The following is a 17,596-nucleotide window of genomic DNA, read 5'->3' on the forward strand; positions in this document are numbered from 1 at the left end:
GTGCGAAACCACTAGGCCTTGGTTTAAACATTACATAACACCGGTGATAGTTAGGACAAATACGCAAGACGCAACCGTTCAGACTACGACAGAAGATTGCAGAGAGCCTCTTCAAATAATATTACGTTTCTAGCTTTAGTAGTGGAAACGTTTCAAGAACCGATTTACCTGATGTATTTTTAATATGAGATAAAGAACGATGTGTTTGGGCAGCCATTCATAAGCATTTGCAGATTTAACGCGACTGGTTTACTAGGACCACGATTAGAACCTTTATCGTTGACCATAGGCAATGATGGTGATTGTCAATCATATTTAAGGCGATAGAAACTTAGAAAATCTGAAACGAAGGTGACTTAAATAAGGAACAATTAAGAACGCTTTTAAGTGTAATGTCTCTCACGAGTGACCGAATCTTTTGTACTGGTGTAAATGTCAACATGATTGATACGTCTCCAATTCATTGCTCAATTGTACGCATTGACTACCCAAGTCTAAAATATCAATCAAATATATATCAGTGTATGGTGTATTACCAAGCTGAGAAATCTACTGAGCGGCAATTGAAACAATGCAAACATTGCGAGTGATTAAAGTAATAAAGAGAAATAAGGCTGAGACACCTACACGGAAATATAAAAGGCAGTCAATTAAGAGCAACTTCTTCATAACAAATCTCTCTCCATCAAGAAAAAAGTACGGTTGACACGATTACGGCAAGCTAAAAATATCCTAAACAGAAAACTTACCAAATTAGAAGCAAAACTTAAAAGTAAAGATGTGTTATTATGTAATGGAAGCCCTGACCAATCATATCAATACAACTTGCGCTACTGAACTAGATGTTGTTTTGAATGACCCCAAAATATCTAGAAAGAATAAGGACTTTCTAAAGAAGGGTTGGGAACGGGATGCTGCAAGAAAACTTAAGAAAGACGCACACAATTTTCGGAAAGATCAGAAGACGTCCACAACGGGGAAGAAAACAAACCGTTAGAGCTCCATAAAGCTCAGAATTGCAGCTCCATAAAGCTCAGAATTCCAAAACGTTTGACTGTCTTGTGCATCTTGTTGTTTAAGTTCTTTGCGCACGCATACTTGGAGCTAAAAACGTCATATCTAGGTTGTGAACTAGGCTCTGCGGGGAAAGTACATCCTGTTTGTAGGGGCCGTTAAAAGTTAGAGAGCTATGCAAGCCTAGGCTTAACTTGAAAGTGTTAAGATGGATAGATTGGACCAAGTTTCTTAATCATCTAAGTAAGTTAATCCCAAATAATTTTATATTTAGATCGGAGAATTGATAATCTTATTTTCAATTAGGTTGAGTAAGAGTTTAAAGAAAAAATCTGCGAACAAGAAATTGCCTTTGCCAATAGGAAATTGGACAAAACTTTTGAAAAATTTACTATGTCGCTTTGACGAGACTTCAATTATGAAGCTTCATAGTAATTTAAAAGCTAAGGAACACCATCCACTAGGATATCGAATGTTCAAAGCCAGCAGTGTAGCTGAAGTTTTCTTAAGCGTTGGGGCATCGAAAAAAAGCTTTCAAAGAATATTCTTCATCTTGTTATGTCAAGAGCAAAGCAGAAGCGAGTTTCACTTTACATATGCATTATGATGTGGCTATCTAATTAAATATGGCCTCAGGTTCAGTGGATTGAGCATGGTGTGGGTGCAAAGCTGGCTAAGGAGGTGCCTGCAAACATGTAGGAGCCTGTTTATGGTATTTGCTAGATTGTAAGCGAGACGGCCGAGTCCTTATTCCTGATAGCCTCGCTTGCACAGCAAAAGCCCGAGCATGGGGAGTTCCAAATACTCAAACGAACCTTTCAACTAGCAAATTTTCTGACCTACACTTCCTTAAGCACATGCCAGGAAAATGCAGTGAAAAACTGAAGGAAAGACAAGTTGCAACGGTTCCACCCGACGGCTGGCTGAGAAAGTGTCCTTGCTTATGTTCAGCCAGCCACCGGCCTAGTCGATCCCTCATAACCACCCCCTTTTTGTTTAACCGAGGTGTAAAGAAGCACCGGCCCGTAAAATAGTAGACAGACTCAGTTTCATTTTCGAAGAGTAAGATCAATCGCTAATTAACCGTGGACCAGGCTTGGGTTAGTTTTGTATTCGGATTATAAAATTGTTTGAACAATAACGCGACATCCAATTGGAAATCATAAATTTGTTGAAGTGAGTCTTAATAAAGATCTAATTCGTGTCAAGATGAATCGAAGGTTTTATTATTATTGTTGTTGAGGAGGGTACGCGCCCTAGCACCGATGCCAAAGGCATATTGTGCATCCTCATATTCAGGCCTTGAATAGGCCCGTAGCTGCAGCGTAGCGAAGAATTCGCTCCACAGTAATAGAGGAGACCCTCGAGGGTTCCAAAGTATGTGAATCAAAATATTCTAGTCTAAGCGAGGCGAAGCAGTCGCACTCGCAAAGTACGTGAGCGGATGTTTCTTCCTTCTCCTGACACGACCTACAGAGATGGTCGTCGGCAAAACCCATCAGATTGAGGTGCCTATTAAGCCGACAGTGCCCGGTCAAAAGACCGGTGGCCAGCCTAATATCCCATCTTCTGAGCGAAATTAGGTCACTGGCACGAGACCTGCAGGGACCATTGACAAACAGTTTTGTCTGTCTCTGGCCCTCCATGTTATGCCAGAGCTGGTTTTGTATGACAGTCAACCTGTCATGCAGGCACCGTTTGACGTGCCTGTAGGGGATGGGGACGGCCGGCTCCGGCCCCAAGAGCTTGGCCTCCGCACCCCTTTTCGCAAATCCATCGGCTTGCTCATTGCCATGATATCCGCTATGCCCTGGCACCCAGTAGAACAGAACCCTGTTGCAGGATGCCAGTCGCGCTAGCAGATCAAGGCAGCTCCGCACCAGTTGAGAGGTAATCTGACACTGGTTCAGCGCGTTCAGAGCGGCCTGACTGTCAGAATAAATTCTCACAGTCCGTCCGGTATACCCTTTGTTAATGCAGTAATCTGCGCAATAACAGATCGCGGCAATTTCCGCCTGGAACACACTTGTGGGGAAGGTTTACCGTGAGCTATAGGGTAGAGCTAATTTTTCGCTATAAATGTTGCCGACTGAAAAAACAACATTTATTAAGTTTTATTCGGTTTAAGGGCCGAGTTGAATTAGTCCAAAAACTGCACCAAAGTAACAAAAAACAGTTCTTTAATGATAATCGTTTAGTAAAATTACTCCATACGCGCACTGCTAGAGTAGCAAAAAATTCTCGTGTATACGCGTACGAGTTCTTAGTGCGAAGTGAAGAAAATTTGTCGCCAATGCCCCCTCTCTCTCTCTTGGTTTCTTTAAGCCTTTCACCTTTTATTTGTTCGTAAAAACCCTCTTAGTCATGTTGGTCGAGAGAGAGAGAGAGAGGCTACCGCGCTAGGAATGGAAAGTCCCCGTCTTTGGTGGTCCTCTTTTCTCGTCGCTCGAGATTCGCTTGAATCATGGAAAATTTTGTACCACCAAAGACGTGCTTCCAAAAGTTCACAATCTCAATAAGTAAATACAGAAAAATACAGAATACAAAATAAAAGTAATAGTAATATAAAAATACAGAAATTCAGTTCACGACTGATTTACTTTTTAACACACTCCCGCACCTTGACGGAAGGTCAAGATTTAAATGCAAATTAATTTAATAACACTCTAGGTGATATAGTAGTTGTACGGGGCGGCGTATTGTGTTCCCATTAGGCAATCTTAGTAAACATGACCTAACTATCCCGTCCCTGCCTTTTACTGCTTCGCTAATTCTACCTATTTTCCACATAAGCCTAGGCATTTTGGCTTCCTCTATCATTACTATGTCTCCCACTTCTAGTTCTTTAGTGGGCTGACATTTGGTTCGATGATGGGCAGATCGTAATTCCAATAAATAATCCCGTTTTCATCGAATCCAAAATCTCTCCATTAAGGTTTGGCGATATTGCCATCTTTTAGTTAAATCTAATCTAGATACCCTTTGTGGTTCGTTTCGTGGAAAAACTCTAGAAGGTAGGACGGTCAAACGACGACCGACTAAAAAGTGAGCTGGAGTGAGGGGGATTGGCTCAGAAGTTTCCTCATACATGTAAGTAATTGGGCGCGAATTGATTGTGGCTTCTATTTCCGATAGGACGGTTCCTATTTCTTCAGGGGTTAGTCGAGCTAACCCAATTACTTATCTGAGGCCAACCTTAACGCTGCCAACCAGGCGCTCCCAGAAGCCGCCCCACCAGGCGGCTCGGTCAGCAATGTATTTCCACGTGACCCAACGCGTGCTAAAATAGTCCGCGACTTCCGGATGTTTTAAATTTTTCCATAGTATGGCAAGATCCGCGTCGGCACGCTTAAAAGTCTTCGCATTGTCACTGTACATGGTTTTGACCATACCACGTCGCGCCACGAAGCGACGAAAGGCGAGAAGAAAACATTCCACGGTCAAGTCCGATACCACCTCAAGGTGGACCGCGCGCGTGACGGCACATGTAAATAGAGCCACGTAACATTTGTTTTCTTCTCTGTCATATAATGGGCCGCAGAAGTCCAGGCCACAGACTTCAAATGTTGGAGCTGGTGTTGTCCTTGTTGGGGGAAGAGGACCCATGACTGCTGCGCTTGGTTTCGCTCGAAAGATCTTGCATCGCGTACACGTGTTAAGTTCCTTTTTTACCATTTCTCAAGCTCTTGGGATCCAAAATTGTTCCCTTATTTCTCCCAGTGTATCGCTTACACCGACGTGGTTTAATCGCTCATGGTGGTTTAACGCTATTAATTTGGCTAAGTGGTGTTTTGCAGAAAGTACCCAAGGATGTAGCTCTCTATAAGTAAAATTTTCACTGCTAAGTCGGCTGCCCACTGAAATTAGTCGATCCTTATCCAAAAAAGGGTTGAGCGTCACTAAGGACGAGTTTTTGTCGATTGGAGTGCCCTCTTTAAGCGACTTCAATTCCGAGGGGTAGCTTTCTTCTTGCGCCTGAGAAACCCAATACTTTTCTGCGTTTGTTATCTCTTCTGATTTAAGCGGTCCACTGACCTTTGTCTTCGCCTTGGCGTTTTCTATAAATCGCTTAATCCACGCCGTTACTCGGTAAACTCGAATTAGTTTACTTTGGTTTTCTAGACTGAAAATTGGTTTTCTTGGCAACTCGCTTGAACTTATGATTTGAACCACCGCTAGGCCTTTGGATCGTAGCTCCTCACTAACTGCTTCTTCATTTAAGTATTGGATTTCGTGGTTGCTAATTAGACATTCTGGCTCTCTCAGAAATTCAGGTCCATTTAACCAAAGGGGATTTGTTGCTAAGTCAGCTAATTTTTGGCCACGAGTAGGTAAGTCAGCTAATTTTTGGCCACGAGTAGGTAAGTCAGCAGGATTATTTTTGCCAGGGCAGTGTTTCCAATTAAGGGGGTCGCTTATAGCCTGAATTTCTCGCACCCGATTTTCTACAAACGGTTTCCACTGACTAGGCGATCCACGCACCCAGTGTAAGGTAATCATGGAATCTGTCCAAATTGTGACCTTCGATGGTTTCGTGTCTAATTGCCCTTGTAGACGATTGGTAAGTTTTGCACCTATGACTGCACCCATAAGCTCTAGACGAGGAAGCGTAAGTTTCTTTAAGGGCGCTACCCTTGCCTTTGATGCAACGAGAGTGGCGCAATAATTTCCGCTGAGGTCTTTGTAGCGCAAATAGACAACCGCAGCGTAAGCCTTTTCGCTGGCGTCTACGAAACAGTGGAGTTCGGTTGGGTTTGACATTTTCTCTGGAGCCTTTGGGAGGTAAAACCTTGGTACTTGTACGTAGCGAATGTTAGGCAACTCTTCACACCACGTTTGAAATTTCTCTGCTATATCTTCTGGTAATTTCTCATCCCATTGTAGGCCTTTTTGCCATAGTGCCTGCATAAGAATTTTTGCCCTTATAGTGAACGGCGTTAAAAACCCGAGGGGGTCGAAAATTCTGGCTACTGCCTTCAGGACGAATCGCTTAGTGCTGTCATTGGTTGTTAGGAATTGTAGAAGGGCGCTAACGTCAAAAATAAGATTATCATTTTCTTCGTTCCAGGAAAGCCCTAAAACCTTAACAGCTTGAGTTTTAGTCAGCGAGTCATTTTTCGTTTCCGGTTCTTGCTGAATTCCTAAAAGCGCTTTAAGTTCTTTAGAGTTTCTCCTCCATTTGCGAAGGTTCATTCCCGCGTCATTCATAATTTTTGCCGAGTCGATGGCTAGAGCGTAGGCTTCTTGGTAGTTTTTTCCGCCGGTAAACAAATCGTCTACGTAAAAGTCTCTCGCGAGGGTCTTGCTCGCTGCTGGATTAGAATCTTGGTATTGTTTCACGTGGTGCTTGATGGTAGCTGACAGTAAAAAGGGACTAGCGGTAACACCAAAGGGTACCCTAGTTAAGCGGTACGTCGTCAGCTCTTTATCGCTTTCAGATTCTAGGTTCTTGACCCATAAGAAACGTAAGGCATCGCGGTCTTCCGGTTTGATACAAATTTGATGGAATGCCTTCTCAATGTCTCCGCTTAAAGCTACTCGATGTTCGCGAAATCTAATTAGTATATCAAAGAGGTCTGGTATCAAGCTCAGTCCCAATTCCATACAATCGTTTAGTGATGGTACGCCGCTCGCGTGAGAAGACGCGTCCAAGACGACGCGAGTCTTTGTGGTGTCTTTATCTTCCCTGATGACTGCTTGGTGAGGGATATAATAGACCGCACGATTTGGGTCTGAAACGATGGCTTCTTCGGGTGGTACCTCTTCAACGATTCCCGTTTTTATTTGTTCGACTATGACGTCATTGTAGTTTTTGAATAGCTTTGGGTTTGCTCTTAGCCTTCGTAATAGATTTTCGGTTCTTTTTCGCGCTATTACATAGTTGTCGCCCAACTGGTCTTTGTTGCTCTTCCAAGGGAAGACCACCTGGTATCGCCCTTGATCAAAAGATATCGTCTGCTCAAACTGTTTCAAGGTTTCGTGGTTCTCTAAATTATTGGCTTCTCCAGTCTCAATAATTCCCATGGCATCTAACTCCCACAAGGATCGAATCTGGTTTGATAGGGATTCTTCAGATTCGGAAGGGATATGCTCTAGTATGTCCCTTGTTATGGTAACTTGGTTTACGCCTATGGTCGAGGCTATATCGTAGTGACTCCGGTGGGCCCTTGCACCACCCATCCGAATTTCGTATCCAGGGCTACTAGGGCTTTTCCTAGTCTCTCCGTCTTTCCGCTTGCAATTTCCCAAAAATGGTCGGACCCGATTAGAATTTCTATAGGATTTCCCTCTTGATTTCCATCTCCGTTAGGATAGTCAGCTACTTCTAATCCGCGTGTCTCCATTTTGCCAATTAAGTCTTCACTAGGTACTGAGAATACGGCTCCACAAATGGATTTCGCCTCAAACGCTCGAATTACGGTAGCTCTGGATGGATCGCTTTCGTGTTGAACCTTAAGTTCAACTATTTTTCGGGTCGTTCTAACAGGGGCTTCCCCTTCAAACTTGCGTACATTGATGGGCTGCTCTCCTATGACCTTCAGATTGAGTTTTTGGGAGAGAGATTGCGTAACGAAACTGGCTTGACTGCCTCCGTCAAAAAATATTCTAGTCTTTTGGAAGTCTCCTGTTGGACCAATCGCTTTGGCTCGCGCTGTTTGAAGAAGGATTTCTTCTTTAGGATGAGTTTTAGCTATAGATGTCGCTACGACTGCCGCGGCTGAAATTTGTCGCGCTCCCGAATCCGATGTAGCACCGTTATTTTGCGGATGTCCGGTAGTGGACTGACGCGGCTGGACGTTTTGGTGGGGGGCGGTGTTTGTATCACCTTCACATAGGGCTGGATTATGCTTTCTCCCGCACGAACCACAATTTCGATATCTATAATGGCACCTTGATGCCTTGTGCCGCCCACGCATACAAATAAAACAAAGTCTTTTGTCCGAAACTCTCTTTCTACGTTCAACTATAGACAAGGTACAATTTATTGGGTTGTGGTCAGAGCTATCGCAAATTGGGCATAAATTATTTCCCTGGTATGTAGTATTGTTTTGCTCATTAAGGCCAATATGTAAGGCAGCGACGGTGGGAATACTTTGCTTCACTGCAAAGTTTGTATGTCTAGATTGAAAGCTCGGTTTTTCTACTGGTTTTTTATGCTCTTTGGATTTGTCTATTCTCTTAACCGCATTAACCCGCTCCAAACATACAATTTCTCTCTTTATGAATTGCAATAGCTCCTCCACTTCCCATTCACTCTCTTCGTCCTCTCTATTTCTGCTAAATTCTAACACCATTTCTGGAGGTAGTAAACCACCCAGAATATGGACTAAAAATGAACCGTAATGTTCTTGGGGAACGTTTAACCCCTCTAGGCTTCTCACTTGAACTTCGCATGTGTCGTACAGTTTTTTAAGTCCATTTATATCGTTCGCACTAGAAACTGCCGGCATATTTAATAGATTGCTTTTGTGTTCACTTATGATTACGGATTTTTTGCCGTACCGATTTTTCAAAAGTTTAATAGCCGCGAAATAGTTCGCTTCAGTTAATGTGTACCCTTTTATAGAAACAGCGGCTTCACCCTCCACTAAACCCCTAAGATATGTAAACTTATCTGAGATTCCTAGGCGTTCGTTGTTGTGGATGGAAGCTTCATATTGTCCCCAGAAGCATTGCCATTTGGACAAGTCCCCGTTGAATTTTGGAATTTCCAACTTGGGAAGGCGCACTGATAAGCTTCTTTCTTCGCTTTGGGCACTTGGAGGTCTTAAAGGTGACTGGTAGGGATGTGTAGTTCCAGGATGTGGTTGATTTTCTTTGCCTATGAATCTCTTGGCCCGGTTACGGGATATGACCAACCTTTCCGCCATCACGATCGCTTCCTGTAGCTCCTGCTCCAATCGTTCCTCCGTCTCTGTATCCTCCATTATAGTCTGTATTTGTTCGTCGAGAGCCTTTAATTCTGGCTCTTTTGAGTCCAACAAAGCAATCGCTTGCTCGAAAGCTTCGACCTTTGGGTGTTCATTTTTCATTTCCGCCTCGACCGTGTTAATCACTGATTGCACTGATACGCGTAAGACCTTTCGCGTTCTCATTAGTCTTTTAAGTTCGTTCGCCGATTCCGCCATTTTGACTTCGTTTTAGTCCTTACGATACTAGCACTTAAAGTTAATGGTAGTTTTAAAGTTCACACTCGCCTTACTTCCCGGGTTTCGGCACCATAATGTGGGGAAGGTTTACCGTGAGCTATAGGGGAGAGCTAATTTTTCGCTATAAATGTTGCCGACTGAAAAAACAACATTTATTAAGTTTTATTCGGTTTAAGGGCCGAGTTGAATTAGTCCAAAAACTGCACCAAAGTAACAAAAAACAGTTCTTTAATGATAATCGTTTAGTAAAATTACTCCATACGCGCACTGCTAGAGTAGCAAAAAATTCTCGTGTATACGCGTACGAGTTCTTAGTGCGAAGTGAAGAAAATTTGTCGCCAATGCCCCCTCTCTCTCTCTTGGTTTCTTTAAGCCTTTCACCTTTTATTTGTTCGTAAAAACCCTCTTAGTCATGTTGGTCGAGAGAGAGAGAGGCTACCGCGCTAGGAATGGAAAGTCCCCGTCTTTGGTGGTCCTCTTTTCTCGTCGCTCGAGATTCGCTTGAATCATGGAAAATTTTGTACCACCAAAGACGTGCTTCCAAAAGTTCAAATAGTAATATAAAAATACAGAAATTCAGTTCACGACTGATTTACTTTTTAACAACACTAGCGAAGGTACCCAGGCAAGCAAAAAAGCCGACCCTTGTGGTTTGGCAGTAATAGCCGGCGCCAGCGCCGGAATCAGTCTTGGAACCATCGGTGAGCCAAATAGTTTCACCCCCAGTGCCAAGAGGCAGCAGGTTAGTCCACTCTACCCGACTGGGAAAGTGGATGCTGAAAGGCTTAGTGAAATCAAAACTGGTAACGGTTTTGTCAGAGCAAGTCGTAAGCGACGGCTCAAGTGCGGCGTACTCCCGAAAGAGCTTCGTATGGCTGTAATCCCAAAGTCTTGGAACCCAGCAGCCACTAATGTTGAGCCTGTAGGCTCCCATGACAGCCTCCTCCTCAATGAAGAGATGAAGAGGAAGCATGTCAAGGAGCACCTCCAGGGAAGCAGTTGGGGTCGATCTCATGGCCCCCGTAACACCAATGCAGGCAAGCCTTTGAAGCTTGCGCAGGGCAGCCTGCACCGTCTTAAGCCGAACCCTTGTCCACCAGACAAGTGCCCCGTAAGATAGTATGGGTCTGATGATCCCAGTATAGAGCCAGTGTACAGCCTTGGGGTTGAGACCCCAAGTCTGGCCGACAGAGCTCCTGGTCCTCCAGAAGAGCATCTTGGCCTTCTTAATACACCGATCAAGATGCGGCTTCCATGTGAGTCTGCAATCAAAGGTCACCCCCAGGTATTTCACCTCGGAGGACTTTGTCAGGACCTGGCCAAAGAAAGAGATATCATTGAACAGATCCTTAGTATTCTTCCTCGTAAAAGGAACAAGGACAGTTTTATCAGGATTAACGGTGAGGTTAACCGCCTGACACCATTGCTCCAAGCTAGAGAGAGCAGATCTCATAAGAGCGGTAACAGTATCCGGGAACGTCCCGGTAAAGACTATCGCTACATCGTCCGCATACCCGAAGCAGCTACAGCCCCCAGCACCCCCGAGCCTCCCCAAGAGTTCGTCCACCACCAGGCACCACAACAGGGGGGAGAGCACTCCACCCTGAGGGCAGCCCCTGCTGGTAGTCACCCCTAGAGAGTCCCCAAGTAGGGACGCCGACACCTCGCGGTCGGTAAGCATGGACTTGATCCAGCGGCCAAGAGTGTCGCTGATGCCAAATCTCTTGACAGCTTCAGTAATAACCGAGCTAGAGACCATGTCAAAGGCCCCCTCAATATCGAGGAAGACGGCTAGTGAAATTTTCTGAAACTCGAATGCCCTATCCAGGCAATTCGTAAGGCCGTGAAGGACCGTCTCAGTGGATTTGCCTTTTTGGTAGGCAAATTGTGAAGAAGAGAGAGGAGTTACCGAAAGTACCTCGTCTCTAATGTACCTGTCCACCAGCTTCTCCAGAATTTTGAGGAAGAAGGAGGTCAGGCATATGGGCCTAAATGCCTTCGCCTCGAGATAGGAAGCCTTCCTGGGCTTGGGAATAAAGATGACCCTAGAGCGTTTCCAGTGACGAGGTATGTGACCGAGAGCAATGCAGAGTCTGTAGATCTTGCAAAGCGGAGAGGCGATGTGGTCTAAGCCCTCCTGCAAAAGCAGAGGGAAGACCCCATCGGGTACCGGAGACTTGTAGGGCTCAAAACAGTTGACAGCCCACCGAAGCTTGGGAATCGTGACAACCTGTCTGGCTACAAGCCAGTCTTCCCTCTTAGCCCTGTGCAGGACAGGGTAGAGAGAGTCGGGGTTTGTTGGATTGATTAAAGTAGAGTCAGGAAAATGGACCTCCAGCATGTGCTTGAGAGTCTCAGCCCCAGACTTAGTGTACACACCCTCCTGCAGCTTAATAGTATTAAGCCGATGTGTGTTGACGTGCGCTAGGATCTTCATGACCCTAGCCGTGGCAGGGACATTGGAGACTTGCTCACAGAAGGTCCGCCAGGAGTCCTTCTTAGCAGCTCTAATGGCCCTGTTGTAGGTGTTAAGGGACTGCCTGTATCCAGCCCAGTCACCCGTGCGCTTGGCTTGTTAAATAGCCTGCGCGTGCATTTACGAAGCCGGCTGAGATCCGCGTTCCACCAAGGGACAAGCCTCGAGCGGTTAACGGTCTTAAGTGGGAAGTTCCGGTGGAATGACTCCATAATGGAGCACTGTAAGTCACCAGCATCCCTATCAAGATCCTTAGGTGAAGTAAGTTTAGGAGTGTGACCCCCTCCGTAGCGTAGGATTAGGTCTTCCCTATAGCCGGCCCAATTGGTCCGTTTTGGATTGCGTATCTCCGTCCCCGCCGGGACAGAGGTAGTCGCGACAGTAAAGCAGATGTGCCTGTGATCCGACAGAGACGGCTCATTAGACACATGCCAGTTAGACACGGAAGACACAAGGTTTTCCGTGGCTAGCGTGAGGTCAATGACCTCCCTTCTATTAGAAGTAACAAAAGTAGGTTCATTGTTTTGAGTAAGAATATGGAGTTTACAACCAACTAAATATTCTAGTAAATCATCACCTCTCCTGTTGCAGTCAGAACTGCCCCATGTAATGTGATGAGCATTGGCGTCACAGCCAATGATTAAAATGTCCCCTCTCTTTTCACATTGATTGACCAAATTGATCACCTCAATTGTCGGGAGAGAGTCCGCTTCGTGGGCAAAGTATGCAGAGGGAGCCGTGATAGTCAACTTGGCATGCCCAGTGGCATGCTTCACGGCCGCCGTGTCCTGGGACGTGTACAGCGGTAGAGAGATACAGCAAAGATCCCTCCGAACCGGAATACACGCCCTAGGTCCAGCAGCAGTTTGGTCATAAAATAGTGACCCTGCCGCGTCAAGACCGAGGATTTTGCCATGGCAAATCCTCGGTTCTTGTATGAGGGCCAGATCAAGACCCTCTATAGCGAACCTCCTGCAGAGTACCGCAGAGGCCGCCTTACTATGGTGCAGATTGATTTGAATTGCACGTAGCGTCCCCCATGGTCCTTAAGAGAGGGGTTCAGAAGGGACCTAGCTACACCTCATCGGTCCCGAGAGGGCTAGTGGCACCTCCCCCTCCCCGACAGGCAAGTTCCCAGTCCCTAGATTTCCCCTCACCAGGACCACTAGAACGCACATCGGCTGGATCCCGAAGGGTCCCATCCGATTCTTCCAGTAGGGTGGACTCATCCATGGAAGAACAAGCTTCCGAATGAGCCACCCCTTCCCCCTCTGTGCCTAGAGCGACACCAGCGAGCTCCACAGCGAGATCCCCCATCTCGCTAGTCCCACCCCCTGCCGTAGACTCGGCTACAGTGGTTTTGGTGGTTTCCGTGTTCTGAAGGAGTTTGAAGGAACCCTTGTCCACTCCAGTAAAGCCCACGAAACCAGCTTTCTTAATGGCTTCCAATGAGGAGCCATCAATGAGCAGTACCCAGTACCGTACGGCCCTCTCCACGTACGTCCGGATACATTTCCAACGTTCAGTGGCAAGACCTGCATTAAGGGCCTTTAGGCGCTGAAACAGCACCGCCGGCTCTTTGGTGATCTGGTCCTTGGTGCGATACATTACCTTATACGGCTTAGGGAGTTCGCTAGCTCTCATTACTGAGAGCACCGCGTCCCCCACCACCGAGTAGGCTAAATTGTCCTTCAACCATTGCCCAGTGAATGAATCCTCACAGGAGTATACTAGGGCCCCGGTCGTCAGGCTAAACTTCGCAAGGCACGGTAGAGGGCTCCCCGAAGGTATCCCATCCAGCGCCCCTAGAATCACCTTCTGAATTAGGCCCACGTCTTCCTCCGTGATGACCGCCATCGGATAGCCTTTTTTGACAATGGCCATCTTTTCTGAGCTGGTGGCGTCACTATAGGACTTAGCCTTTTTCGACGCCGCCTGCGAGATACTGGGTGAGGAAGTCGAATCCTCCGCTCTGGGCCTCTTCATTGGGTTGTCACGAACCGCCGCACCCCCAGCGGGGGTGGAGACCGTTTCAGACCTCGATTTGACCTTTTGCCGAGCAATCTGTCGTTTGAGACGACGACGCACGGTACGTTTCGAGGGCTTGCCAGACACACGCACAGATGAATCGGCACGAGTATCGCTGGTTACAAGCCCTTGTAAAGTGGTATCAGTGAGGGTTCTGCCCTGAGCAGACCCCTTCACCGTAGGTTTGTTTGGTTTAGTTTTAGGTAAGTGTTTAAAATCCATAAGAATCCCACGAGTAAGGGGGTAAGTAGGAGGACACCACCCGGTAGTCCCCCACCCGGGTGGAAGGCTAAATACAACGGGGTGTCGCCTGGTGCCCCGAGGGGATGGTTAGCGATACCGTAGTTTTACTTCCCCAGTACCACGCAGCCCTCGGCACGATACCTCAACACCTTGGCTTGGGAAGGACGCGTATCCGCTTAGCCCACACAACGTAGTGGTTACCAGCTCTCACCACCGAGGAGGTGTGATACATCGCATTGTTGAGGACCCAAGCTAGCGTGTGTAAAGTTAAGAACGCGAGCAGGAAGCCAAAGTAATGGGGGAAAGAGAAAACACGGTAGGATTGCACTTTACGTGACCCACCCAACTAACAATGGTTTCTAGTTAATTAGACTGTGGGGAGTCCGAAAAAAATAGTTAAAAAATTATTTGGCCGCCGCAAGTTGGTTAAAAAAATTTTTGAAAATTTCAAAATCCACTCACTTACCCTCATTGAAGCCTCTATCCGCTTAACGCATTCTGCACTCAATCTTGCAAAATAAGCCGGGGGGGACTGTGAAAAATTGACGTACTCGCGCCGGAAACATTTACGTACTCGCGCCGGAGATATAGCTATGGAATTTTTTAAGCTTACTGAAACTGTTCATTTCTGATAAAAGGACGGAAATATAATGCGAGAAAAACTGCTATGTTTTGGGAAAATCGTTGAATTTTTGGGGAATTCGATAAATGATAACGGTAAATTTTGGTAAATGCCGTCAAATTATTCTTGAATTTGATAAATGTGAATGACAATATTTTGGAAAAGGTGTCAAATTATTCGGGAATTTGATAAATGTGAAGGACGATATCATGGAAAAAAGTGTCAAATTAATCTGAATTTGATAAATCTGGAGGACGTTATTTTGGAAAAGGTGTCAAATTATTTGGGTGTTTGATAAATGTGAAGGATGATATTTTGGAAAAGGTGTCAAATTATTTGGGAATTTGATAAATGTGAATGACGATATTTTGGAAAAGGTATCAAATTATTTGGGAATTTTATAAATGTTGCAACGGTCTACCCCGGGGAAATTAAACTGGCCGGTCGTGGAAAAGGGGGATTTCCGTTACAGGACGTTAGGTAGCCCTAATTTAATTAAGGGGGACCTTGTGACAACGTTAAGTCTTAAAAACGGGAATTGTAAAGATAGGCCTAATTAATTAACTTCCTCCCGTTGGAATTCAATAAAAGAATTTATTCATACCTTCTGCTCATGTTGAAATCGACAAAAATTTTAATAACTTTAAATTTTACAAAAACGTCGCGAACTTTCCCGAAGGACGACGGCGCGAACAACAAAACTATCGCGTAATGTGGGAAGCAGGGCTTCTCCCGAGGGCGACTGCCGGCGACTTGACAGGAACAGAAAAAGAGAGAGAGCCGTGGGTCTTACACGCTCTTATATACAAAAATTAAAGGGGGGGGGGTAGAGAGAAGGAGGAAGGAGGTGACGTAGACGACGAAAGGAGCGGACATATTCCGGAGAATATGTCTGTCCCTTTTGTCGTCTGCAACGGTTTCTGGGCGAAACCGCTGCAATGTGAATGACGATATTTTGGAAAAGGTGTCAAATTATTTGGGAATTTGATAAATGTAAGGGACGATGTTTTGGAAAATGTGCCAAATTATTCGGGAATTTGATAAATGTGAAGGACGACACTTTGGAAAAGGCATCAAATTATTCCCGAATTTGGTAAATGTAAAGGACGATATTTTGGAAAAGGTGTTTACATTTATCAAATTGCCGAAAAATAGGCACTCTTTCCAAAATATAGTTGCAATGACTTCCAAAATATTGATGTTGACGTTTGATAATTGACCAATAGTTTGTCGCCTTTTCCAAAATATTGCTGAAATAACTAGACGCCTTTTCCAAAATATTGAAATAACTAGACGCCTTTTCCAAAATATTGAAATAAATTGACGCCTTTTCCAAAATATAGTTGAAATAAATTGACGCCTTTTCCAAAATATTGAAATAAATTGACGCCTTTTTCAAAATATAGTTGAAATAAATTGACGCCTTTTCCAAAATATAGTTGAAATAAATTGACCTAAATATAGTTGAAATAAATTGGCGCCTTTTCCAAAATATAGTTGAAATAAATTGACGCCTTTTCCAAAATATAGTTGAAATAAATTGACGCCTTTTCCAAAATATAGTTGAAATAAATTGACGCCTTTTCCAAAATATAGTTGAAATAAATTGACGCCTTTTCCAAAATATAGTTGAAATAAATTGACGCCTTTTCCAAAATATAGTTGAAATAAATTGACGCCTTTTCCAAAATATAGTTGAAATAAATTGACGCCTTTTGAAAAAAAATAGTTGAAATAAATTGACGCCTTTTCCAAAATATAGTTGAAATAAATTGACGCCTTTTTCAAAATATAGTTGAAATAAATTGACGCCTTTTCCAAAATATAGTTGAAATAAATTGACGCCTTTTCCAAAATATAGTTGAAATAAATTGACGCCTTTTCCAAAATATAGTTGAAATAAATTGACGCCTTTTCCAAAATATAGTTGAAATAAATTGACGCCTTTTCCAAAATAAAGTTGAAATAAATTGACGCCTCATATATATTGATGTTGACATTTGCTAACTGCCCAATATTTTGCCGCCTTTTCCGAAATATTGTTGAAATAAATTGACGCCTTTTCCAAAATATTGATGTTGACATTTGGTTCTTTCTCAATAATTTGTCGCCTTTCCCAAAATATAGTTGCAAAAAAACTAGACTCCTTTTCTGAAATATTGACGTTGACATTTGCTAATTTCCCTATATTTTGACACCTTTTCTCTACGCCTTTTATATCATATTTACCAAGGATTTGACACATTTTCCCAAAAATAATGTTGAGTGAATTAAAAAAAATCCCGAATAATTTGACGGTTTTTTTCAAAATTTACCGTTATCAATTATTGAATTCCCAAAAAATTCAACGATTTTCCCAAAACATTTCAGTTTTTCTCGCATTTATATTTCCCTCCTTTTATCAGAAATAAATGTTTCCGTAAGGTTAAAAAATCCATAGCTATAAAACTCCGGCGCGAGTCCGGCAATTTTTCACAGTCCCCTCTGGCTTATTTTGCAAGATTGAGTGCAGAATGCGTTAAGCGGATAGCGGCTTCAATGGCGGTAAGTGCATGGATTTTAAAATTTTCAAAAAATTTTTTGACCAACTTGCGGCGGCCAAATAATTTTTTAACTATTTTTTTCGGACTCCTCATGGTCCAATTAACTAGAAACCATTGTTAGTTGGGTGGGTCACGTAAAGTGCAATCCTACCGAAAACACTCCATCTAGTTTGCGTCCCCAACTTCGAGAGCCAAAAAAAAGGTATGTCTCGTCCTTATTTTAATTCCCAAAGCGTTGAACGGTTGACGGAATAGGCCTATGTCACCTCGGATCCCTGAATCAAGTCCTTCATAATTATCTATAACAAACCTCCCCTTCCCCCCCTAAGACTCACCCCCGCGGGGGCGTTAACCCCGCGCGCGCCGCGAGTTCCTTCCCCCATTTTAACTCCGCGCGCGGCGCTAGTTTCGTACTATTCAATTCCAGGAAAAATTCTATTGTTAAATTCTTACTATCTACGTAGGTGATTAATGCTTTTTGCATATATTCTATAGACCCATACTTATAGAGAGTATCACA

General features: G+C 44.2%; 3 protein-coding genes across 3 annotated transcripts; all 3 read right to left on the reverse strand.

Moving 5' to 3' along the window:
* Positions 1–4,194: 4,194 nt before the first annotated feature.
* Positions 4,195–4,689, reverse strand: LOC149649010 (uncharacterized). The gene has a single exon (XM_089849367.1). The coding sequence runs from the start codon at positions 4,687–4,689 to the stop codon at positions 4,195–4,197; it is 495 nt and encodes a 164-aa protein (XP_089705493.1).
* Positions 4,690–4,692: 3 nt separating this feature from the next.
* LOC149649011 (uncharacterized) lies at positions 4,693–7,038 on the reverse strand. The gene has a single exon (XM_089849368.1). The coding sequence runs from the start codon at positions 7,036–7,038 to the stop codon at positions 4,693–4,695; it is 2,346 nt and encodes a 781-aa protein (XP_089705494.1).
* A 116-nt stretch (positions 7,039–7,154) lies between these two features.
* Positions 7,155–9,143, reverse strand: LOC149649012 (uncharacterized). The gene has a single exon (XM_089849369.1). The coding sequence runs from the start codon at positions 9,141–9,143 to the stop codon at positions 7,155–7,157; it is 1,989 nt and encodes a 662-aa protein (XP_089705495.1).
* Between the last annotated feature and the right edge of the window lie 8,453 nt (positions 9,144–17,596).

Source organism: Phalangium opilio, unplaced genomic scaffold (genome assembly GCF_054372755.1).
Source record: "Phalangium opilio isolate 3A_F unplaced genomic scaffold, DU_Popi_V2 ptg000088l_1, whole genome shotgun sequence".
In the NCBI taxonomy this organism is placed as follows: Eukaryota; Metazoa; Arthropoda; class Arachnida; order Opiliones; family Phalangiidae; genus Phalangium; species Phalangium opilio.

Coding starts and splice junctions, on each gene's coding strand:
- LOC149649010 (XM_089849367.1), bottom strand. CDS start 4,689: ATGGTAAAAAAGGAACTTAACACGTGTACGCGATGCAAGATCTTTCGA.
- LOC149649011 (XM_089849368.1), bottom strand. CDS start 7,038: ATGGGAATTATTGAGACTGGAGAAGCCAATAATTTAGAGAACCACGAA.
- LOC149649012 (XM_089849369.1), bottom strand. CDS start 9,143: ATGGCGGAATCGGCGAACGAACTTAAAAGACTAATGAGAACGCGAAAG.